Source organism: Dromiciops gliroides, chromosome 3 (assembly GCF_019393635.1).
Source record: "Dromiciops gliroides isolate mDroGli1 chromosome 3, mDroGli1.pri, whole genome shotgun sequence".
Classification (NCBI taxonomy): domain Eukaryota; kingdom Metazoa; phylum Chordata; class Mammalia; order Microbiotheria; family Microbiotheriidae; genus Dromiciops; species Dromiciops gliroides.
This window is the reverse complement of record NC_057863.1, coordinates 176,446,999-176,474,742: the sequence shown is the minus strand read 5'-3', so window position 1 is coordinate 176,474,742 and position 27,744 is coordinate 176,446,999. Positions and strand designations below refer to the sequence as shown.

The 27,744-nt window shown below is 35.5% G+C and overlaps 1 protein-coding gene and 1 pseudogene across 2 annotated transcripts in view; both read left to right on the top strand.

Moving 5' to 3' along the window:
• The window catches only part of TUBGCP3 (tubulin gamma complex associated protein 3), a 163,968-nt gene extending 138,832 nt beyond the window's left edge, over positions 1-25,136 (top strand). For both annotated transcript variants that reach the window (XM_043997221.1, XM_043997222.1), the window contains exons 21-22: positions 13,678-13,794; positions 20,450-25,136. In XM_043997221.1, coding sequence (XP_043853156.1) covers positions 13,678-13,794; positions 20,450-20,608 — 276 coding nt within the window. In that variant the 3' untranslated portion in view covers positions 20,609-25,136. The remainder of the gene's footprint in view (positions 1-13,677; positions 13,795-20,449) is intronic.
• LOC122750483 lies at positions 15,259-15,644 on the top strand (annotated as a pseudogene).
• Positions 25,137-27,744: the final 2,608 nt, after the last annotated feature.

The window sequence follows — 27,744 nt, the reverse complement described above, 5'->3', positions numbered from 1 at the left end:
GAATAACTACAATTCATCCTATTTGTAATTCATCTTTCAGGACTAGCTATAATAAATAATTTTATTTTGTACTCAGTGTATTACATTGTTAATACAGAAAGCTGCAAGGTAAAATGAACTTAATTTTTGCCATATAGCAGATACAGGAGGATTACAGGGTATGTATGATATTGAAACTTATTATACTTATTATAGTGACCTTAATATCTTCCTTTTCCTCCCCCACAAAGAGATGCCTTTGATAAGTCTGGGTTCTAAAAACTATAAAACAAGTTTGGCTGTCTGTCAAAATCCCTGTCATCTTTTACTCTATTTGGTGTGATGATAACATGATATGATCCATTGTGTCTGAGTTGATGGTACCCTGTAAAACTCATTCAAATGAAATAGATTTGCATAAATAGTACAACTAGACTTGTTTAGTATACTTTACATAACCATATTTAGGACACAGAAAGGGATCTAGAAACTGGTGTTGCAGCTGAGAAATTGTTTAACAGGCTAGGAATGCTATCAAAATTATTAGGCAGTTTGTACAGTGTGAGGGAATATGGTACTAGTGCTAAGATCTTGACATCAGAAGATTTGATTTGTAATCTTGAATCCAATACTTAATAGTTAGCTGTGTGACGCTGGACAAGTTATAATTTCTTTGAGCCTCAGTTCCTCATGTGTAAAATGGGGTTAATAATATTTGGGGCAACAATACCTGTTTCATAGGATTATGTGTGTATGTGTGTGTGTATATGTGAAATAAAGAAAATATCATTTTCAAAAAATTGTTAATCATCATTCCCCTTTGTGACTTTTGGCCCACCTGATATTTGTAACTTTCAAACACTATCTAAAAATTATTATTTAGGAATTGAGATAAATTGAAATCTTTTGAAGAATATATACAAGAAAACATAAAAGATTATAAACTAAGTTGTAATAAAATAAGTGGAGTGTGGCCAAAAAGGGAAGTGTGACAAAATGAGTCATGGTTACTGCTTATTTCCCAATTCTTCATAATTCATCATTTTGACTCCTTTTATTGATACCATCTAGAAGGCTCCCAAAAGACAGTATTCATTGTATATTCTCTTTCTAGTACTGTGACCTCTTTCCCATATTCTTCCTTTCCCTTCTCAAAAATCTGTCACACCAACCTTTTAAAAATGAAATAAAATCTTAGTTTACCATGCAAAGATAAAAAAGTATATCTAGATAGCATAAGAATTTATACCATGGAATTCAGGGCACTTCAACTGCATGAAGGTTTTTTATTCTAATAGCAGTTCCATCACTTGGCCCCTTGTTTTTTGGCTTTTCTAATTGTTCTTTCTTTTCTTGGGTTAGGAAATTATTTGACTTAGCTTCTGGGAAGGAATAGACATTTTCCAATCTTTCTTGCCCTGTACCCTAAAAACAGTACATGGATGTAAGGTTAAGTTATACTGGTATACATTACAATTAACAGTAGGCAGGAGAGACATGGTAACCAAAAAGTTATAACAAGTGTTAACTTACAGTGTTTATAAGAGTCCTGGTCAGCTACATCAGCTACTAAAAACTGAAAATTAGGCCTTTTTTCCCCACCTTCCTCTTTATTCTTTTTTTTTTTTTAAAGTGAGGTAATTGGGGTTAAGTGACTTGCCCAAGGTCACATAGCTAGTAAGTGTTAAGTGTCTGAGGTCAGATTTGAACTCAGGTATTCCTGACTCCAGGGACGGTGCTCTGTCCACTGCGCCACCTAGCTGCCCTCTTCCTCTTTGTTCTTAACTGATGTGGCTTCTTCCCTATCTTGTCTTGATGTTAGACTAAATGCAGTGTACTCTCTGGTCCATTTGACTCAACAAGACTATGTCTTAATTGTTTAAGCCCTCTTCTAACCTTTGTTGAAAATGGAAATTTCTGGCCTATGGCAGGTACCTTTCCTGTAGTCCTTTCAGTACAGTCTCTCCTGATGGATTTCAGGCAACAGTTTTGAGTTCTAAATTATATCCCTCCCTCCTCCCCCTCCTTCCACCTTCTCTGAGGCAGGAAGCAATCAGATATAGGTTATACATGTGCAGGTATTCATATTAATCATTTTGTATAAGAAGACTTGAATAAAAGAAAAAAGGAAAGAAAGCAAAAAATATGCTTCAGTCTGTATTCCATCAATATCAGTTCTTTCTCTAGAGGTGGATAGTTTGCTTCATCATTAGTCCTTTAAGATTGTCTTGGATCGTTGTATTGCTGACAATAGCTAAGTCCCTCACAGTTTTTCATCAAAAAATATTGCTGTCACTGTGCACAACTTTTTCTGGTTCTGTTCACTTCACTATACATGTAAGTCTTTCCAGTTTTGTTTTTTAAATCATCCTGCTTGTCATTTCTTACAGCACAATAATATTCCATTACAATCATATACTACAGCTTGTTTAGCCATTCCCCAGTTGATGAGCATCCCTTTGATTTCCAGTTCTTAATCACCTCAAAAAAGCTGCTTTACATATTTTTAAATTTAATTTTATTATTTTCCAGTTACATATTCATATAAGGATAGTTTTCAATATTTGTTTACAGTGGATTTTTAGTTCCAAATTTTTCTTTTCTCCCCCTCTCCATTCCCCCCCCCCAAGACAGAAAGCAGTCTGATATAGGTTGTATATGTATAGTTACATCAAACATATTTCTACATTAGTCATCTTGTGAAAAAAGAATCAGAGCACAAAGGACAAACCTCAAACAAGAAGGAAAAAAAAATAACAGTCCAAAAGTAGAAACAGTATGGTTTGATCTGCATTCATAATTCACAATTCTTTGTTCTGGATGTTGAGAATGTTTTCTATCATAAGTTCTTTGAAACTGTTTTGGATTGTTGCACTGCTGAGAAGAGCCAAGTCTATCCCCATTGTTCATCACACAGTGTTGCTGTTACTGTGTGCAATGTTCTCCTGGTTCTGCTCCTCTCAGTCAACATCAGTTCATGTAAGTCCTTCCAGGTTTCTCTGAACTCCTTCTATTCATCGTTTCTTATAGCACAATAGTATTCCATTACATTCATATACCACAATTTGTTTAGCCATCCCCCTATTGATGGGCATTTCCTCTATTTCCAATTCTTCGCCACCACGAAGAGAGCTGCTATAAATATTTTTGTATATGTGGGTCCTTTTCCCTTTTCTATGGTCTCTTTGGGATACAGACCTAGCAGTGGTACCACTGAGTCAAAGGATATGAACAGTCCCATAGCACTTTGGGCATAGTTCCAAATTGCTCTCCAGAATGGTTGGATCACTTCACAGCTCCACCAACAATGCATTAGTGTTGCAAATTTTCCACAGCTTCTCCAACATTTATTATTTTCTTTTTTTTTTAGCCAATCTGATTGGTGTGAGGTGGTACCTCAGAGTTGTTTTAATTTGCATGTCTCTGATCAATAGTGATTTAGAGTATTTTTTCATATGGCAATAGTTAACTTTGACTTCTTTATCAGAAAACTGCCTGTTCATATCCTTTGACCATTTCTTCCCATTACATATGTTTGCTGATGGTTTTAGGTAGATGCTGCTTATTATTTTAAGGAAAGCTCCACCTATTCCTATGTGTTTTTAATAGGAATGAGTGTTGTATTTTGTAAGATGCTTTCTCTGCATCTATTGAGATAATCATATGATTTTGGTTAGTTTTGTTATTGATGTGGGTTGATTATATTAATAGTTTTCCTAATGTTGAACCAGCCCTGCATTCCTGATATAAATCCCACCTGGTCATAGTGTATTATCCTGGTGATCACTTGCTATAATCTCCTTGCTAATATTTTATTTAAGATTTTTGCATCGATATTCATTAAGGAAATTGGTCTGTAATTTTCTTTCTCTGTTTTGGCTCTGCCTGGTTTAGGTACCAAAACCATATTTGTGTCATAAAAGGAGTTTGGTAGAATTTCTTCACCTATTTTTCCAAATAGTTTGAATAGTATTGGAATTAATTGTTCTTTAAATGTTTGGTAGAATTCACTTGTAAACCTATCTGGCCCTGGAGATTTTTTATTAGGGAGTTCATTGATGACTTGTTCAATTTCTTTTTCTGAAATGAGCCTATTTAAGGCTTTTATTTCCTCTTCAGTTAACTTGGATGAATATTTACAAAAATACAAATTGCCCATTTCATTTAGATTGTCAAATTTATTGGCATACAGTTGGGCAAAATAGCTCCTAATTATTGTTTTAATTTCCACTTCATTGGCGGCGAAATCATCCCTTTCATTTTTGATACTGGTAATTTGGTTTTCTTCTTTCTTTTTTTTTTTTTATCCAATTAACCAAAGGCTTATCTATTTTATTGGTTTTTTTTTTCATAGAACCAGCTCTTAGTTTTATTTGATTAGTTCTATAGTTTTCTTGCTTTCAATTTTATTAATTTCTCCTTTGACTTTCAGGATTTTTAATTTAATATTTAGTTGGGGATTTTTAATTTGTTCTTTTTTCTAGCTTTTTTAGTTTTATGCCCAATTCATTGATTTCCTCTTTCTCTTTTTTATTCATGTAAGCATTTAGATCTATACATTTTCCCCTAAGCACTGCTTTGGCTGCATCCCATAGATTTTGGTATGTTGTCTCATTATTGTCATTCTCTTGGATGAAGTTATTGATTGTTTCTATGATTTGTTGTTTGACCCACTCATTCTTTAGGATGAGATTGTTTAGTTTCCAATTGATTTTCAGTCCACCTTTCCGTTGCTCTTTATTACATGCCATTTTTATTGCAACATGATCTGAGAAGGATTCATTTACTATTTCTGCCTTTCTACATTTGACTATGAGGTTTTTGTGACCTAATACATGGTCAGTTTTTGAGTATGTGCCATGTACTGCTGAGAAAAAGGTATATTCCTTTCTATCCCCATTCAGTTTTCTCCAGATGTCTGTCATATCTAACTTTTCTAATCTTCTATTCACCTCTTTAACTTCTTTCTTATTTATTTTGTGGCTAGATTTATCTAATTCTGAGAGGGAAAGATTCAGATCCCCCACTAGTATAGTTTTGCTGCCTATTTCCTCTCGTAACTCATTTAACTTCTCCTCTAAGAATTTGGATGTTATATCACTTGGTGCATACATGTTTAGTATTGATATTACTTCATTATCTATAGTACCTTTTAGCAAGATGTAGTTTCCTTCCTTATCTGTTTTTATTAGATCTATTTTTGCTTTTGCTTTGTCTGAGATAAGAATTGCTACCCCTGCTTTTTTGACGTCAGTTGTTCCAACCTTTTACCTTTATTCTCTGTGTATCACTCTGCTTCACATGTGTTTCTTGTAAACAACATATTGTAGAATTCTGATTTTTAATCCACTTTGCTGTTCGCTTCTGTTTTATGGCAGAGTTCATCCCATTCACATTCACAGTTAAAATTATTAACTGTTTATTTCCCTCCATCTTCTTTTCCCCTTTGTTTTTACTCTTTTTTCCCTTCTTTCACCCTATTCCACTTGACCAGTGTTTTGCTTCTGACCACTGCCTCCCTCAATCTGCCCTCCCTTTTATCAGCTGCCCTTCTTTTTCTTTCCCCTTTTTCCCTCACTTGTGCCCTCCCTTCTATCAATACCACTGTTTTTCCCCTTCCCCTTTTGTTTCCTTAAAGAGTAAGATAAGTTTTTTTATACAAATGAGAGTGTATTTTATTCCCTCCCTGAACCAAATCTGTTGAGAGTAGGGTTGCAACAATGCCCACCTCTCCCTTCTTTCCCTCTATTGTAATGGGTTCTTTTTGTGCCTCTTCATATGATGTAATTAACCCCATTCCACCTTCCCCCTTCCTCTCCTCCCCCTAGTCTTCTTTTATTCTGCCCCCTTAAGTTTCTTTATATCATCACACCAAAGTTGATTTAATAACAATACCTTAACAGAGATACAGATCCCAAGAGTTAAAAGTATTATCCTCCCTCATAGAGACTCAAGCAGTTTAATATCATTGAACAACCTTTTTCCCCTCCTTGTTTACCTCTTTATATTTCTCTAGAGTCTTGTATTTGGAGATCAGATTTTCTGTTCAGTTCTGGTATTTTTCTCAGGAAGCTTTGGAAGTCCCCTAATTCATTAAATGTCCATCTTTTCCTCTGAAAGAGAATGATTGGTTTTGCTGGGTAGTTGATCATGGGTTGTAATTCAAGCTCCTTTGTCTTCCTGAATATCATATTCCAAGCCCTGCGATCCTTTAATGTTGAAGCTGCCAGGTCCTGTGCAATCCTGACTGTGGCTCCATATTTAAATGGTTTCTTTCTGGCTGCTTGGAGTATTTTCTCCTTCACCTGATAATTCTGGAGTTTGGCTACAATATTCCTTGAAGTCTTCCTTTTGGGGTCTCTTTCAGGAGGTGATCGGTGGATTCTTTCAATGATTTTATCCTCTGTTCTAAAATTTCAGGGCAGTTCTTGATAATTTCCTGGAATATGGAGTCTAGACTCTTTTCTTGATCATGGCTTTCAGGTAGTCCAATAATTCTCAGATTATCTCTCTTGGATCAATTTTCCAGGTCAGTTGTTTTTCCAATGAGGTATTTTACATTTTCTCCTATTTTTTCAGTTTTTTTATTCTGCTTGGCAGATTTTTGGTATCTCATGGAGTTATCAGCTTTCATCTGCTCAATTTTCATTTTTTTTTTTCAATTTTAATTTTTAAGGTCTTATTTTCCTCAGTTAGCTTTTGCACTTCTTTTTCCATTTGGCCAATTGTATTTTTTAAGGAATTGTTTTCCTCAGTCAATTTTTGTGCTTCTTTTTGCAGTGTAACTTATTTCTCTCATTTCTTTTTCCATTTTTTCTTCTACCTGTCTTATTTGGTTTTTAAAAGCCTTTTTGAGCTCTTCAAAGAAGGCTTTTTGTTCTTGAGACAAGATCATCTTCCCACTTGAGTCTTCACTTGTAGGCATTTTGACTAACTCATCTAAGTTTGAGTTTTTGGTCTTCCCTTTCACCATAGAAGTTGTCATAGAAGGGTCCTTTTTTGTTTCTTCCTTATATTGTAGGCTATTTTTAAACTTATAAAGTTGAACTCTGCTCCTGGGGCACAGGGTTCACTGTTGCAAGCTTCTTACTGCTCTCAGCTGTCTAGTTGCAGCAGTGTCAGGCTGCCCACTGAGCCAAGCTTTGCTGAGGTGAGCTGCTAGCTGAGATGAGTAGTGCCGAGCCACCCTCCCCTTTCACCCAGATGAGACAGACCATTCCTGAAGTCTTCTAAATTATGTTGAGTAGCAGGATTGTGTCTCTCTCTTTTTGTAGGTTCTGTAGTTCCAGATTTTGATTAGAGGCTTGATTTAATATTATTTTTGAGGGAAATATGGGAAAGCTCAAGCAAGTCCCTAGCTTCTCTCTGCCATCTTGGCTCTGCCCCTGGAACTGCTTTATATATTTTTGTACAAAAAACTCCTTTCCCCCCTTTTTGGATGTCTTTGAAATATAAACCTAGCAGTGGTATTGCTGAATCAAAGGGTATGCAGTTTTATACCCCTTTTGGTATAGTCCCAAATTGCTCTCCAGAATGGTTAGATCAGTTCACAACTCCACCAGCAGTGCAGTAGTGTTCCAATTTTCCAACATCTTCTCCAAAATTTTTCATTTTCGTTTTTTGTCATATTAGCCAATCTGATAGGTATGAGGTAGTACCTCAGAGTTGTTTTAATTTGCTTTTCTCTAATCAGTAGTGATTGAGGATATTTTTTCTTATTACTATATATAGCTTTGATTTCTTTGTCTGAAAACTGCCTATTATCATTATTATTCTCTATATGTTTGAGAAATGTGTTTTAAAAATTAATTACTATTGGGGCAGCTGGATGGCGCAGTGGATAGAGCACTGACTCTGGAGTCAGGAGAACCTGAGTTCAAATCTGGCCTCAGACACTTAACACTTACTAGCTGTGTGACCCTGGGCAAGTCACTTAACCTGAATTGCCTCATTCCACCCCCCCAATAATAATTACTATTGCTATAAGTCAGTTTTCTATAATCATATATTTATTATTATTGTATACCAGTAAAGCATTGATAGCATGTATCCTTAACTTCTCTTGGTCTAAGGCCACATGGTAAGGAAAGCAGAGAGAGAACTTCAGCATGGCAGTTAGTGCTAGCAGGAGAAAGCTCCAGAAGACCCATGCTGTCTTATAGAGAGGCAACATGTGGTCTCAAGGAGACCCAAGAGAGTTCAGAAGACCTATTAGATCTATGCTGTATGTACTAAGAGGGAGAGTAAAGAGAGTTCTTAGTCCCATGTTTACCCAGGATTTTTATCCTCTTTTGATAGAGGCGGCTCAATATACATTGATCAAAGCTAATTGGTTAGCATTATTCAATTCCATTGGTTGACATGATTTGAAGGTAGTCTAAATTAAAATAAACTCTATGGATTACATCAGGGAAAAAATGCAAAAGACCCCCATTGAAGTGGCTCAAGGCAAAGCCCATTATCTAGATGTGGTTTGATCTCCTCAGTCCTTCCCTTTGGTTTGTCCCAAATAAGATTTTCTGAAGTTTCTCAAGAACTGAACTTGGTGGGGGGGGTGATCCGCAGGAGGAGAAAGCACTGAGAAACTGATCTCTGGGTCCTCCAAAAAATTCATTATTAATATTTTCTCACAGAAAATATTTTCTCACTTTATTAGTAGGTTTGCTGGTCTTGAACCTAAAAAGAGCCTTTTCTTCTGCTAGCTCTTAAATGAGTGAGATTTTTCAATTTACTTTCTGACCTCTTCAAACTCTTTCTTGAGATCCAGGCCTTTAGTATCACTGTCCTTATCTGAAGATCTCTATGCCCTGGCCTTTTCTTTCACCTCAATCCTATCATCTATATTCCTCTTTCTTTCTGGTTAGTCTACCTAAAATAAAATTTCCCAAGTCAAATTTGTAGTTATGCCCCTTATCTATCGAAATTGGCATTTGTTTCTGTAGCCTGGGACATTAAGGATCAGCTTCCATACCCTATCTGAACCTTACTTTTCCTTTGCTGCTCCTAGCATAAGATTCTTTCTCAGATTAAAAGTATCTTAGTTTTATTCTGCACCTCTTTATGGCTTCCTCTAGCTCTCTAGAGCCAGGGAGCTCTGCACACCTGCACCAATGTGTACAGCTCCAGCCACCTCAGTATATTCAGGTTTCATCTACCCCTTCCTTCTCAGGGGAGTCATTCATTCACATAGAAAATCAACAGCATCAACAGTAAAACCAAACCCCAATCTATTAGGGAGACCATAATAGAATATTTCCCAACCTACAGGAACAAAGGTATGCCACATCACATCTTCAGATCATCAGTTCACCAATTACACTAGTCTTTAATTCTCTTGCCTCAAATCCCTGATAACATTTCAGTCCTTAAATTATACCCCTTCTCCTACTTTTTTTCTCTATTACTTCACTTTTTCTCTTTTTTGGAAATTTAGGTATGCCTTTTCCACTCTTTTCCAACTCTAAGATTTTAATGGTTTCTTATCACCTTCTAATTGAAAGGGATGCAATTATATTTCTATTTTGTTCAAGTTGTAGTTTTGCTACTAATATCTGTATCCTTGGGCAAATCATTTAACCTCTCTGTAGCCCATTGTAAAATTATCTTACTTTTTTTTTCTTTCTTGTACTTTTTTTCAGAACATAGCTAATGCAGAAATTTGTTTTGCATGATTTCATATTTGTAATGGATTTTGTATTTTTTGTTTTCTCAATGGATGGGGAGAGGGAGAGAATCTAGAATTGAATATAAAATAAAAAAGAATTAATGTATTAACAAAATGAATGAAAAAGCACTTACTATGTGCCAAGCCATTGAGTAAAAGTACTTGGTTTTTGTTTGTTTGTTTTTAAGGGGCAATGAGGGTTAAGTGACTTGCCCAAGGTCACATAGCTAGTAAGTGTCAAGTGTCTGAGGCCAGATTTGAACTCAGGACCTCCTGAATCCAGGGCCAGTGATTTATCCACTGTGCCACTTAGCTGCCCCCCCCCCCCAAGTACAACTTGTTTTACAGAATTGTTGAACCAATTAATAGATCTATGCACAGTAAATTTTTGTTTGTCCTCCATCAATCCCTCCACCATCATTTCTTCCTATCCTTGCTAATTTTGATGGGTATAAGGAGGAAACTCTCCAGTTGTTTTAATTTTTCTTTGGTTTTGATTTTGAACATTTCTTCACATGTTGTTGATTGTTTTTTTAACTGTTTATTTGACCGCTTTGGGCGTCTAGTAGCTTATTTTATTTCAACAAAGGTGAAAAATTACTCTTCAGAGAGTATAGTTGGATTTTTTTCCAAGGGTTATATTTTGTAATGTATCTAATGATTATAAGATTAGAGCCAGAAGTGACCTTAGAAATCATGTAAGTCTATATGACTAATGTGGAAGAATGTTTAATGTAATTGTACATATATAACCCATATCAGATTGCTTGCTGTTTGGGGGAGTGGCAGGAGGGAGGGAGAAAAATTTGGAACTCAAAATCTTATAAAAACAAATGTTGAAAACTTATCTTTACATGTAACTGGGAAAGAATAAAATACTATTAAGGAAAAAATAGATCAAAAAAGAAATCATGTAGTCTGATATTTAGTTTAAGTTGTTTTGGTCCAAGTTTAAGAAATAATTATTGAATTAATTTGAACCCACTTACTTTACTGAAAAGAAAACTGAGGCCCAGAATGGTAAGGTAAATTAACCAAGATTGCACAGGCAGTAAATGCAGGGGCAGAATTCAAACCCAAATCTTCAGAATCCTGTGTTTTTTCAAGTATATCATAATCCTAATAGACTAGAACCGGATATAACTTAGTTCAACTTTCATAGGAAACAATTGTTGTCAAATTGTTATCAGTCTCATTGAATTTGCTGGTTTGAGAAGATTAACATGTTTAAAATTACTTGCTGTTCAAACAGAATGCTACCATAATTGTTTATAACTATTCTTATGCAAGTACCCTATTAAATATTATATCACTACCATGTTATAATGTAATGGTAAATTACCTTTATCATTTTTGGATATTGACATGTATTAGACTCAATTGATAGCTTTCCTCAACATTTTCTGATTGCATGCCTGAAGTAATGGAAAGTACAGATGATTTCTGATGAAAATGTAAATTTATCAGAATTTCAAATTCTGTATACTTGATTCACCTGGCTGTTCCAGTCTTTTCTGGTGAGGTGTCCCTACAATTACAAGAATAATGTAAATTAACTTATGTTCAGTGCTATGCTGCTAGTACTATTCTCTGAAGATCTTTTAACCAGGAAAAAAAGAGAATACCCTTTAACACAAAAGCTGCCACTGGAAGTTAGAATTAGGGTAATGAATTTAGGCATAAATAGAAGAAAATATTCTGGAACAAAATATAATTTTTTTAAAAATCCTCCCAGAGTTTTTAAACTATTAATCTTGTCTTTAAAAAGTTATCCAGATTCTAAAGGAAAAGTCCTGTTTGGATCTTAAAGTATTCCATACCCACAGTAAAGAATTCTTATCTCTTTTCTTTTAGGTCAAATTTAGTCACTGCAGTATTTTTTTTTTTAAGTGAGGCAGTTGGGGTTAAGTGACTTGCCCAGGGTCACACAGCTAGTAAGTGTTAAGTGTCTGAGGCCAGATTTGAACTCAGGTACTCTTGACTCCAGGGCCGGTGCTCTATCCACTGCGCCACCTAGCTGCCCCATCACTGCAGTATTTATCATTTGGTTCCAGATTTTTTAAAAGAATAAATTCGTTGGAAGTAACAGTTAACGCAGTTAAAAGGAGATGGGTAGGAGTCAGCATGATGTAATGGAAAGAACAGTGGTTCTGGTGTCAGAGGACCTACTTTTATAACCTACCTCCAACTCTTACTACCTGTATTACCCTAGTCTCTTCTTCAAAGTTTCCAGTGAGGGGGAGGCAGCTGTCTCCTTCAGCAGCTCGTTTCTCTTTAGTAGAAATATAATTGTTAGCGCATTTTCACAGTCACTGCCAACACCAACTGCTGATCAGGTGCTAGAGATGGGCAGGTAAGCCTGAAAGGCCAAGGAATAGAAATGCTGTCCCTCCTAACCCCCAACACTAAACCTGCTTCCAGCTCACCACCTCTGATCATCACACAGGAAAGCAAATTTTGTGAGATGTGACCTGGCAACTATCTGCCTCTTTAAGTGCTGTAGCCCCCCACCTACTCAGCAGCCAAATTACTTAAATACCCAGAAAAGAAAGTTCTTGCCCCCAAAATTCTTGGTTTTGTCAAATTGTTCAGTGTCAGAAATAAGTGTGATTTTATTAATGGAAATGACACTAAAGAAGACACATAACCTGCTTTGCCACTGCAACCCAGGGCCACTAGGCCTTTCCATTTTACTTAAAACTGAAACTTACTGTATATGTTGTTCCCCTTACCCCACATTAGAATGTGAACTCTAGAATATGGACTGCTGTCTTGCTTTTATATTTATACTTCTCCAAGGTTTTTCACAGTGCTTTCTTTGCACATTTTAAGTACTTAATAAAATGCTTTTTCATTCACTCATTCATTGAACTTTCTTTTACCTCCTTTTCTTCATCTGTAACATGACAGTGGGCAGCTAGGTGGTGCAGTGGATAGAGCGCTGGCCCTGAAGTTGGGAGGACCTGAGTTCAAATATAACTTCATACACTTACTAGCTGTGTGACCCTGGGCAAGTCAACCCCAATTGCCCTAAAACATCTGGGCCATCTCCAGTTGTCAAGATGTATATCTTGCCACTGGACCTAGAAAGCTCTGGAGGAGAGTGAGTTTGTTGACCTTGGACAGCCCTCCCTCACTGCAAGTCATGACATCACCTTGATGCCATGGTCGTCTTTGAGAATGGAAGGCAAACAATAACAACAACAACAATATGACCTTGCCCTTTGATGTCCCAACCAATTTTAAGAAGTCAGTAATTGGGTATACAATGGTATTGTAGAGTCATTTAGTTTGTTTTTTAAGAGAGTATAAGAGAATGTTCCCAAATGAGTGCTTCAAAATAATGTTACCGGGGAGGGGGGGGCAGGGCACCATACATGTAGTCTTGTTTCAGTGATATTATCTATCATTGCTCAAAGCATTTGAGACATCATTTTCTGGGACTTTTTCCAAGTCTCTGGCATATATTTTTTTGGGGGGGCGGGACAATGGGGGTTAAATGACTTGCCCAAGGTCACACAGCTAGTAAGTGTCAAGTGTCTGAAGCCAGATTTGAACTCAGGTCCTCCTGAATCCAGGGCCGGTGCTTTATCCACTGTGCCACCTGGCTGCCCCACTGGCATATATTTTTAATTATCTTCTGTGTGGTAGAAATCCTTACCTTTAAAAGGCAGATTTGGTTTTGGAAAAAGTCATTCATAGAGGAGACCTGGTTAATAAGATAGATGATGAAGTTGAATAATGTTTTTGGTAAAAAACAAGGTGCAACTGATCATAAAAGGGGATTTTCATATGGTTAATTAAAACTGGCTATAATAGTAATTTTAAAGGAAGTATTCTAAAAATATTTTGAATGCTGGCATTATCATTAGGATAAGTCACTGCTTTGAAGGGCAGATACTTATTTGGTGGAATGTTTAAAATAATATGAGCCTCATTACATTATATAGTGTAATTTCAAAATGCTTAGAATGGAGTTTTTAAGTTTGATGTCATTTAATTTTCAATGAAATTTAGATGGTTGTATTTTACAGGGTCAGTGGGGAATCACAGCAGCAGAGGAAGAGGAGGAAGAAAAGAGGATTAAAGAATTTGAAGAATCTATACCAAAAATGTGTTCTCAGTTGCGAATATTGACACATTTTTACCAGGTACATAGCACAGGAAAGAATCATTTTCAGTTGTGTTGCAGTGAATATTTGACAGTTACAATTTATCTTTAAAATAAGCTATTATAACAAAATCTAGTTTGTCTCTTAATGTACCTTTTGAGAGGGTTGCTCATGGAAAATCTTATTTTGAATCTTCCAAGTCAGCCAACAGTTGATGACCACAAAAAATTCATTTCAGAAACTAAAAGGAGAGGTGACGTTTATGCCAGTTGTATATTTCTTTTATCTTAACTCTCCCTTTCCTGCTTTGTCCCATTTTGCATTTTTGTTGAAAAATGTAAAGATATTAATGACCACATGTAATAATAACCATGTGTGCAATATAAAATTATTTTAAAAATACAGGCTTTTTTTTATCAAGTGTCTATATGAGCTAGTTCTATACATAATTTATTTTTAATATTCCTTTCAAAATAGATACCTGGTGGTTAACTACATATTACTAATTAAAATAAGGAACACAGCTGCAAAGGAGTTAATATAGTGAGTAATATGTAATTAGGAAAAAAGTCTGTGTACTCATTTTTAAAAGGAACTGTGATGGTTCTGTTTACCATTATACACTTCCATGATGGATTTAATAGATTTTTTAAAAAAGTAATCTTAATCAGTATAATCCCAATTGCACTCAAATTACAGTCTTAATCTTCTTTGTAAATCATTACCATTCATAGTCTCTTCCCTTCACAGAAAAAGTTGCTTTCTGTTCTCCTTGTAGGAGAGCTTGAAATAGTAGTGTGTCAGCAGCTATTTGTCATTCACTGCTTCATAAATGAGTGCACACCCAGAGTCCCATACCTGTGAAAAAGAAAAATTATTCATATTTACTTTTAATGAGCTTCACATATCATTTTTTTCAAATTCATCACTCAACAGGAAGTCACTGTCTACATTTTCAGCAATAATATTCCACAGGAAAAAAATTTAATTTTCTTTCTGCCCTTTTCCCTTCCTTATCACACACACGATATGTCTGACTATTTTTACATAAATGGCAATCACTGACTTGAAAGTAGTTTACCTGTATTATAATTTGTATGTTTGGTACTCCCATTGTTTTTTTTTCCCCCCATAGTAACAAGTCTATAAAATTGTTGTTAGCTTTCTAGACCTGATTACAAAAATATGTTTATTCCATAATAATACAATAGTAATTGTTTTAATTTATTGTAATAAAAGAAAAGTAACTCTAAAACTCTAGGATTCTATGAAATATGGTTCTGTAATGCCATAAAACTCAACTACCATGTGTAGCTATAGAAAGACACATTTGGAGTTTCATTTTAGAAGGCCAGGAAAACATTTTTCCTCCATCCCACAGTAGTTGTAGGATCTCTTATTCTCCATCTGCCAGATAAAAGGAAATAGGGGGTATCACAGTATGCCCTGGAAGCAGAAGTTGGGCCAGCTGGGAAACACCTGCAGCAATGGTGATGGCAGAGGATGAACGTGCCTCTGGTCTTCGAGTCCTCCCTATCCTTTGAGGGAGAGAAGAACATTACTATTAATAAGGACACTAAGGTCCCCAGTGCCTATTTACAATCAACAAGGAGGACCACACACATGCTGGGAAACATCATCAAATTACAGTTACTGAAAGATCTTCAGGTGCTTTTTGCAGGCTATAAAGTCTGGAATACTGGAACACAAAATCGTCATTCATGTGTAGACCACTCCAGTTTATAGCCCTCAGGAGGCTTTCACCAACGCCATCACTGATCTGATCGGCGAGCTTTCCTTGTTGGAGGAGCAATTCCGGGTTGCTATCAAAGACAAACAAGAAGGAATTGAATAGTTCTTGGTGTCTTCCCCACGCAGTTTCCATAAGATTGTGAGCACAGAAAACTCTCCCTGTTGACATCCAACTGGTATAAAAAGTTGGGGGAAGGGAATCTCATCACTTTTCTCTTCAGCATACAACTACTGTAATTTCCTCATTAGATGTATTGCTTACCTCTGGGGGGAAAAAAAAAGGAAATAGGGACTCCTACACTAAGTTATTGTTGGTTGATCTCTGTGTTCTGGCATAGGTGCTCTAACAAGGTAGGATGGGGTTTGGGGATGTATACAGGAACTCAGATGAGTTTCAGGAAAAGGCCTGAAAAAGGCTTATCATCTACCAAATTCAAGTTTAAATGGCACAACTTAACTTTGAAGTCCTCCAGTCTAATCTCTCACTCTGTTCCATACATCCTATGTTCTAGACTTGCAGTTTCTAATCTTTTCTGATTATGCATTCCTCTTTCTCTCTCTCTCTCTCTCTCTCTCTCTCTCTCTCTCTCTCTCTCTCTCTCTTTCACACACACACACACACACACACACACACACACACACACGAACACACACGCCCAATATGTGCATATTTACTTATAAATTATGTCCATGTGTTATTGTACTAATGATTACATACATTATAAAATTTAGATTAAAATAGTAAATTAAACAAGATGAGTGAAAGATAAAGTAATTGGTCCTGAAGTCAAAAGGCTGCTTCTGTAGTTTTATGAGTAGGGGAGGGACATGGTGAGACCTGAACTTTAGGAAAGTCATATTGGGAGCCATATGGAGAATGGATTGAAATGGGAAGAGACTTGAGACAGGGAAACTTACTATAAGACTATTAGAGTAGTCTAAGTGTGAGATGTCATTAGGTTCAGAACTAAGATCAAAGCTGCGTGAGTAAAGAAAAGGGGAGAGATGCTAGAGAAAGTAGAAAAAACCAAACCAGGATATTTCAATTTTTGGATAAACGGAATGAGACATAAAAGATGGCATTAAAGTTGTAGGAATCCAGATGACTGGAAAGATGGTAGTACCCTTCATAATAATAGGGAAGTTTGGAAGGTGGGTGGGTTTGGGAGCAGAGTAGCGGTGGTGGAAGATAATTCAGTGTCTGTGATTCAGATTGCAATCCATGTGTACCTACCTGTTCAACTTGTATAACTTTCTGTCCCATCAGAATGAAAATGGGACAAGTAGAGTTCTTACTAACTTGTCACTGCCTTCCTGTGCAGAACCCTTCTTGTATGAGGACCACCACAGCCAAGAGGTGATCTGGGGGATGGAAGCAGGGCAGACAATAATCCCTGCAATTATTAGTTTAGGTTATAACTGCCCTGAAAATTAGTTTTAATTAATGAGAAGTGCATTTAATTCAGAAGGAGGAGATTGTTCATAGCAGAGGGTGAAATGGAGAGAGGATTGTTAGGTATGGTTGTGTTGGATTCTAACCCTATGATTGGCTTTTGCAGCAGACAGCTGCCCCATCCTCCAATTGGCCTATCATTCTTTTCTTAATGTTAACCCACTGCTTCCTGGGACTTTGACATGAGCCTCTAAGGAGTCTCAACCCTCCCCCATACACACACACACACAATTAAATGCCTTGAATATGCCAAGTATTTGAGAATGAAAACTCTTTTCCCCTCCCTTCACTTGATTCATCTATCCTTCAGGGCTCAGTTCAAGTGCCATTTCTTTCTTGAAACTTTACTTCTCAAACCACTCGTGAAAAAGTAATTCTTTTCTTCTCTTAATTGTCCTAGCAATGTTTTCCTCCCTTATTGGACTTACTACATTTTACTTTAATTCAGCTTTAATTTACTTTAAATCATCTCTGGTATGCCAGGCACTTTGCCAGGTGCTGGGATGCAAAGACAGAAACAAAAACTGTCCCTAACTTCTAGGAGTTTACATGCTGCTGGGTGGGGGAAGCGACATTTGCACTAATTAATACATATAAAATACTTGTGAAGTAATTTGGGGGGGGGGTGCAGCAAGGTGGTGCAGTGGATAAAGCATAAGCCCTGGATTCAGGAGGACCTGAGTTCAAATCCGGCCTCAGATACTTGACATTTACTAGCTGTGTGACCCTGGGCAAGTCACTTAACCCTCATTGCCCTGCCAAAAAAAAAAAAAAAAAGGAGAAGGAAGAGAAGAAGATGAAGAAGAAGCAGCAGCTTACAAAGGGGGAATTGGAGGAGGCCTTTGGTACGAAAGAGGTGATATTTGCAGTGAGTTTTGAAGAAAAGAGGAGGGGTGTCTAGACAAAGGTGCAAGGGTAAGAGATTGATTCTCAAGTACAGGAGACAGTAAATACACCTGTTTGGCCAGAACTAGAATGCATTAAGGTCTGGAAAGCACAGTAAATCTGGAAAGGTCAACCAGAGCCAGATTATGAGGGCTTCCAAATACCAAACAGAAGTTTGTATTTTTATCCTGAAGACAACACTGATGTTTCTTGAGCAGTGTAGTTTCAAGTGTACTTCAGAAACATCAATTTGGCAGTTATGTGGAATCTGTATTGGGGAGGAGAAATAAAGCAGAGACTGGCTAAGAGGCTATTGCCAGTAGTGCAGGTGAGAAGTTGTGAGGCTCTATAACCCTGGTTAGTTTTGGATTTAATGGAAAGAAAAAAATAGATTTGAGAATATTGTGGAGCTAAAAGGGACAAAACTCGATAAGTGACAGGATATAGATTATGGAGAAGAAGGAAGAGTTGAGGAGGACTGAAAGGGAGGTGGTACCTTTGATGGATTTTCTCCTGCTGACCTAGAAATTCTATGAAAACACAAACCGTGCCTCATTCTTTTTCTCTCTCAGTGCCTCCCTCTGTATTACACATAGTAGTTATGTGCTTAACAAATATATGCTGAATGAATAAATCAATATATATTTATATATAGTGATGATCTATGCTTTGCTTCAGATTAATTTTACTTACACACTGTGATGTTTAAAATCTAATGTGGGTCCTTACCTGCCTCCACACACACACATTTGGAGGGGGGGGGGAACTGGCTAAAATTACTGATAAATTCAGCAAGAGTTTAGGCTTTTAAGTATTTATTAAAGTGTATTAGAAGTTAGTGAAGAGAGAGAGGGTGAGAACAGATCTCTTATAGAATGAAAAACCCTAGCTTAGATCTATGCAGGATAGAGAGAGAGAGAGAAAATCTCTCCTTTTTCTCTGTCTGCCACCAAGCTGAAGTCCCAGATGAAAAGAGGAAGATCCAGAGCGAGCCTCACCTTCCTACTTCCTGATTCCCTTCCTGAAAGAGGAGGTACTTCAAGCTGATTGGTTGAGGGTGGTCTCCTGTTGATGTTGTAGTCCACAGTCTCTAAGAACATCACCCCACTCAGGGCCAGCCAGGTGTGGTCTCGATTTAATCATCCTTAAGTAGGTTCTCAGTCTCTCAGTGTCACCCAATTCAATCAATTCCAAATCAGTCTTCAGGTGGGGCCCTTGTGCATCTGTCAAATCAATTATTTTATCACAACACATTGATTAGTTTTGTAAATGTCCTAAAAGACTGTTTTACTTTCAGTACTTACTTTTTATGTCAGAAATGAAGAGGATATGGATATCAGGGATTGATAGAGACTGTAATAGTGGGTCCATTTTTTTAAAATAACATTTATCCTTAGGGAGACAGAAGAACATGCTAGGGCAACAAAGCATGCCCTAGGCAGATAGATGTCCATTAGTTTATTAGTCTTGATGGTATTTGGGGATTTCTATAGTATCTCTTTGTTCCATAAAAAATAATAATGATGATGGAAATCTAAAATTTAACAAACTTCACATCTTATTAACTCTAGAGTCTCTTTAATGTTAATGTTTAATGCTTGCTTTTCCTTTTTTTCAAGGATTTAGGTTTAGTTCTAAATTGACAGTGACTTTCATGGACTATATACTAGATAAAATATTTGTTGAATGGATATGATTGATTAAAAGTGATTGTACATGTAATTTGAGGTGAATTGTTTGGTATACGTTTCCTCTACTCATTTGAGATCCTCTATTTATAGCTTTTATATATATAATATACACACATACACACACACACACACATATATATATATATTTATAATTAGTGGAGAAGTAAATAGAATTAAAAATTGTAAAATTGTAGTATGGAGGTGACCCTGGGTTCTCAAATACAATTCTGACAAAAAGACTACTTTGGCAGATTTTACCATGTTGGAAATATTTTGAATACAGGCCTAGTAACAATTCACACATCTTTTGTATATGGACAAGTCTAGCTAATTTTGGAGAGGCTTATCATTAATTTGGCCAAAAGGTGGTGAATTTTTTGACCATATCTGTTCAGAAAAAGTAAATCAGATTTGTGAGTTGCATTGTGAAAGAAATACTCCTGCTGTCAAAAATCACACATCCTGACAATATTGAAGTAAGTATAATAGGGTCTTAAGTATTTGGTGAATATCGACTAAGTTCCAGTTATTTGCAATAAATTATTTCAGATCACCTTCTGAGTTTCTTTTTTAAAAATTGTATTCAGAATTTTAAATTAACTCTAAAAAATTGCTCAGTTTTATTGTTTTGATAAGGAATTAACTTGATTATGGTTACTGTTGAATTTAGGGTGAGGAAGAAGGAACAAAATCATTAATTAATTATCTGAAATCCTTCTTTCCAAATGTTAACTGTAAGCATGAGAAAGCTGTGTTCTGTTTTGGTTTTATTTGATCTGGAATCCAAGCCCCCAAAAAAGTTGCCTCTTTGGACATAAGTCTTGAAGATTGTTAAGGGTTGGTTTATCTTGTTTTTGCTTGTTTTTTTTTTCCTTAACTGAATCTATTTTATTCTTTCTTGCTTTTCCTCTAGGGTATCGTGCAGCAGTTTTTGGTGTTACTGACAACAAGTTCTGATGAGAGTCTTCGGTTTCTTAGCTTTAGATTGGACTTCAATGAACATTATAAAGCAAGAGAGCCAAGGCTTCGAATGTCTTTGGGCACTAGAGGGCGACGTAGTTCCCATATGTGAAAAAATTCCAAAACCATCTATTGAATCTATAAAGGCTGTTAAATATTTGTTTGAATATAAAGATCCACACTTAAGAAAGAAAACCAAACGGCTTGCAGCTCTGTCCGTCCATGAGTACTTCAGACATGTGAATGTGTGTCATCATGGTAGAAATATAAAAGGCAAATCTTGTTTCTACATTGAAATTGAATATATTTGTTATATTACTAAGTTAAATAGATTGGTTTGCACTATTCCAATTTATTTTTTTGAAATTTCATATTTAAAGAATGTCATGTTTTGTTGGAGCTTTGTAAGCTCAATGCCTTTATTTATATTCATTTCAAAAATCACAAATTCTTTTAGAGAAAACAGGTGGTGGGGTATTTAGTTAAGGTGTGCTGTCATTAACTTTTTTAAAGCATCCTCTTTCAAAGCCATTTTTGTTAATAATAAATCAATCAGATCCTGAAATATTGTCCTTACCAAGAAAATACATAAAGTGTTTTATTATACTGATTTTAATGTTGTAATGTACTTGCCTGTGTGAGAACCTTTGTATCTTTGATACATTAACTTTACATACATTTGTTTTCTTTCTTGCTTCAAGGTTTACATTTTTATATTTGATTTACTATTTCAGGTAACTTCTAAAAATCATATGCAAAAAATATAGAAAAATACTAATAGAATTGACATAAAACAAAAATACATTTAAATCATTTAAGTTGAGATCTCAAAATTGTCACATGAAGTTATATGTAAATATAGATAGACATGATTGAAACATTCTGTGTTCAAAATTCTGATGTGTATTAGAAAGATATTGATTCATATAATGAAGATATCCTTTTGGCTTGGCTATTTTTTCATTGTAAATATTTATATATTACTGTTAGAGAGAATTTTTTTGGTAAAAATGTCATTATATCAAGTCATTTAAGTCTCCATTTATTATGTTCCATACATAAAAGTTTAGAAAAATTAAAACACAATTATCTTTCAAAAATATTGTCTATTTCTTGACTAGCTTAGAAAGAATTATATTTTATGTGGAGGAGAATAGACAGAGTTAAACTTAAAATTTTACTCTACTTATTATTATTATTATTATTATTATTATTAGTGTTCTGCAGAGTCAGGAAGTGAGATCTTAGGAAACTTAATAAATAGAAAGAAGAATGAAATTTAGTAGAGTTTCTCACTTAGAATCCATTTCTTTGTTCTCATCTTGTCTACTCCAAATTCCTTGCAATTAGAAATTTGAATTAGAGAATGAAGCTTTGCAATGTCTGGCAATACAGAACTAAATTCTCAATGAAGTTTAGAATTCTTAATAGTGTAAATATGAAGGAATTAATTCTAATCTGATATTTAAAAATAGAATAGAGAATGCATTCTTAATCCACCAAAATATGGATAATTTATAAATATAGTAACATAAATTACTTTTGAACCTTCCAAATCTTGACTCTTTATTTTACCAGTTCAACTTTGCACTGTTTCATACCCTTGAACTTCTTTGCCCACTTTTCCTACAATTCCTTTCTTTTTGAACTCCGACATTGTATTACTTCCACCATCCACCCTCTTCCCTAATACTCCCATTGCTGCAGAACATTGTAGTTGGAAACCATACAACGGTGCTGAGTCAATTATAAATTTGTTAGCCAGTTTCAACTGGCCTTCATTGCTTTCTATTAATGCTTTTATTCTTCCCTATTGATACTATCTTACTTTCCACAGCAGCTATTACAAACTGTGTCTTCTTGAGCTACCAGTATCGCTCCTTCCTTCTACAGAAGAGGACTTCACCTCATACTTCAGTGAAAAAATCAAGGCCGTCTATTAAAAACTCCCTTGACACCCTTCAGATCACCTCAGCAGCATCTCCTTTTTTCTCCCTTTTTTGGTCTGCTCTAAGAAAATCTCCTTATCAACACCAAGTCCAACTCCTATACTTGTGCCCTTTATCCCATGGCCTCCTGTTTTTGTCTTTAATCATTCTTTCTCCCCTGTTTTTTTTTCCTTAAAAAAAATCATAATATATTTTGTTTTTTCTTGCCTTGATCTCCCCCTTCTCTTCTCCCTACCAGAGACCCAGACCTTACAACCATAACAAAAATATTTAAAAAGAAGAAAATTGAACAAAACCAATCAATAAATACATTGAACAAAAAAAAATCACATGATTTGTATCTATGGATCTAGCCCTGCAAAAGAATTGGGAAACATGTCTTCCCATAGCCCTTCTTTAGTGCCAAACTTGGTTCTTATAATTTCACAATATTCAAATTAGAAGGTATTATGGTTGTTTTCCATATATATTGTTAAAGCTTTATATTTTGTGTTTATGACTCTGCTTAACTCTGTATCAGTTCATCTTAACTCCATCCTCCTCTGTATACTTCACATTTGCCATTTTTTAAAGCACAGTAATGTTCCATTACATTTCTGTACCAAAATTTGTGAAGCCTTTTAAAAAAACTCCGAGCATCTACTTTGTTTTCAATTCTGTGCTACCACAAAAAGTGCTGTTATAAATATTTTGACATACATGAACCTTTTTTGTTAATTACTTCCTTATTCCCCACAGATTTTTCAATCTCCTTTTACACTGATTGCTTTCCCATTGCCTACAAATATGTTCAGATCTCCTCCATATTATTTTTTTTCTTTGACCCTACCTTCCTTTTAACCTCTCATCCTAACTCTTCTCTCTTTCACTACCATATTCCTACAAAAAAATTCTATCTATATTCATTACATCCACTTGTCACCTCCTGCTCACTGGCCTCTGGAAATCTGGCTTCCAACCTTATCACTTAACTAAATCTGTTCCAAAGTCACAGTGATCTTTTTGATCCAGTGGCCTTTTTTCAGTACCTATATTTCTTTCTATAGCACTAAGTAATGTTGACCACTCCCTCTTTGATGTTCTCTGTCTGATCCTTCTTAATTTCCTTTGCAGAATTATCATCTATGTCCCATCCTCTATGCATTGGTATATACCAGATCTGTTCCCTGGTCTCTTATTTTCTTCACTTTCTCCAAGTAATTTCATTAGCTTTCATGGATTCAACTATCTTCTCTGTGTAGATCACTCCCAAACCTACACATCCATTCCTTGTCTCTCAGCGTTTCATTCCCACATTGCCAACTGCTTATTGGATATCTCCTTTCATCTTGAATTCTACGACTGCATCTCAAAACAAATATATCCCAAACCAAAGTCATTCTATTTCCCACTCAACCCACTGTAACTTCCCTATTTCTATCAAGTGCAACATTATTCAAGTAACCCCCAATTGGAACCCATGAATCATCCTTGACTCTTTACTCTCTTCTACTCTCTATATTAAACCAGTTGCCAAACCTCCTGAATTCTACATCTACATTTGCTATATCTATCCCTCTTTACTCTGCTCGCACCTAATTCGGACTCGTACCACTTCTCATCTGAATTATAACAGTAGCTTCTTAATTGGTCTCCTTGCAGCCAGGATCTCCCTTCAATTCATTCTCTTTCCTTCCAAACTGATGTTCCTAAAGCACAGGCCTGACCGTGTAATTGCTGTTGAAGAAGCTTCAGTGGCTCCTCATTGCCCTTCAGATAAAATAAAAACATTCTCTTTGTCATTTAATAATAATAATCTAAGTTAAGTATTTCCAGGATGATACACATCACTCTCATGCATTTTATACTCTAGCCAGGTGTAGCTACTTGCTGTTTCCTGTTCGGCATTCCATCTCCTGTCTTCATAGTTTTACGTAGACTACCCAATTCCTGGAATTTGTTCTCTAATTTCTGCCTCTTGAAGTTCCTACCTCCCTTCAAAGTGTGTGTTTTGTTAGCCTTCTCACCACACCATTCCCATGAAACAATAACAAAACACCTTTTGTATTTTTTTTGGGGGGGGGTAGTTTGTATTTATCTGAATGTTGTATCCTTCTGGTAGAATGTAAAATTCCTGGAGGTGAGGATTGCCTTATTTTTGTCTTTATATCCCCAGCCCTTAGCCACATTGCCTGCTAGTATTAGACACTTAATAAATGCAAGGCGTTTGATTGATGTAAATTAAGACAAGGCATTCCTGCTTTTTGAAAGGAAGTAGTCTTTTAAAAGCTGTTAGACACTCCCTTCTGTGATATTGAAAAAGTTAGCTTTACCCCAATGATATTGGCCAATATCACCTGTCATTTGTTCTCACATTCTCCTTCATGTCGATGGACTAAGGCTATTTGCAGGGTTTTATTCAATGAAAATTAAACAAAGTAGCTCATTGAAAAGATGCTTTCTAGACTTGCTTGATTTCCAAGGCCCTGGGCCTTTGGATCAATACATACTCTCATGAATGATTTGATTCATAAAAACATAAGTGTAAAATGTATTCATGTTTAACTAAACTGGACCATGTTCCTAGAAATCTAATGGTGCATTTTATTTCAGCATCCCAAAATTGTACATTCACAAAAATGAAAGAAAGAAACAAACAAAAAAACAAACTCTGAGAATTATTTTTATATGTTGGGTTCAAATATATCATTTCTGTATCTGTATCATTCAAAATTTGTTTACATATTTCCATTATAAAAATTTGAAAGTAATTCAAATTGAACTAATTTATATTATGAACCATTAGAAATAAGTTTCAATGTTGTTTAATCATGTCCAACTCATTGTGAGCCTGTGGATCATAACACAGTAATACTGTCCATGAAGTTTCCTTGGCAAAAATACTGGAGTGGTTTGCCATTTCCTTCTCCAGTAAATTGAGGCAAACAGCGGTTAAGTGATTGGCCCAGATTCACATAGCTAATAAGTGTTTGAGGCTGGATTTGAATTTGAGTCTTCTTGATTCAAGGCCTAGTACTTTATCCACTGAGCTGCCTAGCTACCTCCTAAAAGTTTAAGCATGGTGTGCCGCGTGTGTGTTTGTATACATATATAGGGGTGTGTGTGTGTGTGTGTGTGTAATATACATTATATATGTGTATATATTTGTGGTGATGAATTATCATGTATCATTATAAGCCCTGATCACCAAACTTCATTTAAAGTATTAGTTTCAGCATGAACATTTCAGCATAACCAAATTGTCCCTGATTTACAAGCCAGCTTGTGATTTTGAAAACCAAAGTTTTCCTATAAATTGTTGCATCATACATCATCATTGATGATCCACATATTACAAGTTTGAAATCTCTAATGTAAGTCAACTTTACAAAAAAAAAAATTAACCAGGAAAGAAGGGATCTCCAATTTCAAGAGAAAAGTGACAAAAAAGGACCATTTCATAAATTTATAAAGGTATAGTGGTCACAAGAAAGTAGCCCAGAAAATTACCATAGTTAGCAAACAGTTTCTTTGCAAAACAGAGAGAGTGATATGAGCCAGGGATGATGAAGGTTTAAAGTGTAAAGCTCTTTGAGAAACACTAAAAAGTATGCTAGAAAATTGTGAAGTATCAACTAATAAAAAGTTGATAAAAAGAGCAATCCTGAAGAGAGCTGGGCATGAGATATCTATAATTCTACTCTTCTAGATACTCATATAGTTCTCTTGGAAATTCAGTTTCTTTCCTTTGAGTCTCCTGCTTCAATTTTTATGGAATTACTCCTTTTGGGGATCTCAACCCACAATTAAAGGAGAAATCAGAAAGAGACAGGAAGGTGTATTTATATGCCTATCTATCTGTCTGTCTGTCTGTCTGTCTGTCTGTCTGTCTGTCTATCTATCTACCTACCTATCTATATCATCTGTCTGTCTTTGGTGATTTTAACGTTTATACATACATATGTGTGGATGTATATAATGTATATACATAAGTGTATGTTTAAAGGTTGAAACCACCAAAGATTTGAAGAGGATGAAAATATCATAACAGAAGATACTAAAGCTATCAGAAAGGGTGAGTACTAAAACATCAAAAATATTACATACTTCTCCAAATATATGTTAAATGATGTATGAAGTTGAACCAATAACTAGTGAAACACAGAACTTTGTGGAATCCCAGATAGCATGGAGCAATGAGATGTTCCAAGAATGGTTCAAAAGAAGAACAAAACTGAACAAATTAGATGAAAAAAAGTGACAGAATTTAGGGCCTTCATAACAGAAATAATTAGTAGAGTAAAAAAAATTGAATCCATAGTGGTGTGCCTTCAAAGAAGCAAATAAGAGAACTAGAGATTTGATATATAAATATAATTCAATGAAAGATAATCTCAAAGAAGAAAAGCAAAAGAGCACATAATCTCTGTAGAAGCACAAGTAATTAAGAGAAAGTAGGTGTAAAGAAAACTTAAGGAGCATAGGTTGTCCATAGCATGTAAGAGGAAATACCATAATATGGGGAATACTGCAAAAAAAAAAAGAAAAATCCCAGAAATTCTGAATACAGGAAACAAAGCAACAATGCTGATTATTTGCAGAACTTATTTTTGAATGGATTTGTTCATTTTAATCATCATATGTCTTGGAGTTTGCAACCTTGAGTTTTTTTCCTTTTTCTAAAGATCTGTAAATTTTTTCAATTAGTATTTAATTTTCTGTATTCAGAAGTTCTGTTATTTCCTTCATAATAGTGTTATGGGTTTTTTTGTTTTGTTTTGTTTTGTCCTGTCATGTTCTTCTGGGAGACTTATGATCCTCAGGTTATCTCTGTACATCTTGTCTTTGAGATTAGTATGTTTTGCTTGCATAGCCATAAAACTTCTTGAAACAATTAACTTCAGCAAGGTTGCAGAATATAAAATAAACCCACATAAATCATCAGCATTTCTATATATGACCAACAAAGCCCAGCAGCAACAGATAGAGAAATTCCATTTAAAATAAATGTAGACGGGGGCAGCTAGGTGGTGCAGTGGATAAAGCCCTGGATTCAGGAAGACCTGACTTCAAATCTGGCCTCAAGACACTTGACACTGGTTGTATGACACTGGGCAAGTCACTTATCCCTCATTGCCTCAAAAATAAAAAATAAATGAAATAAAGGTAGACAGTATAAAATATTTGGGAGTCTACCTGCCAAGGCAAACTCAGGAACCATATGAACACAATTATAAAACACTTTTCACACAAAGTCAGAGCTAAACAAATGGAAAAATATCAATTGCTTATGGTCAGGTTGAGCTAATGTAATAAACAT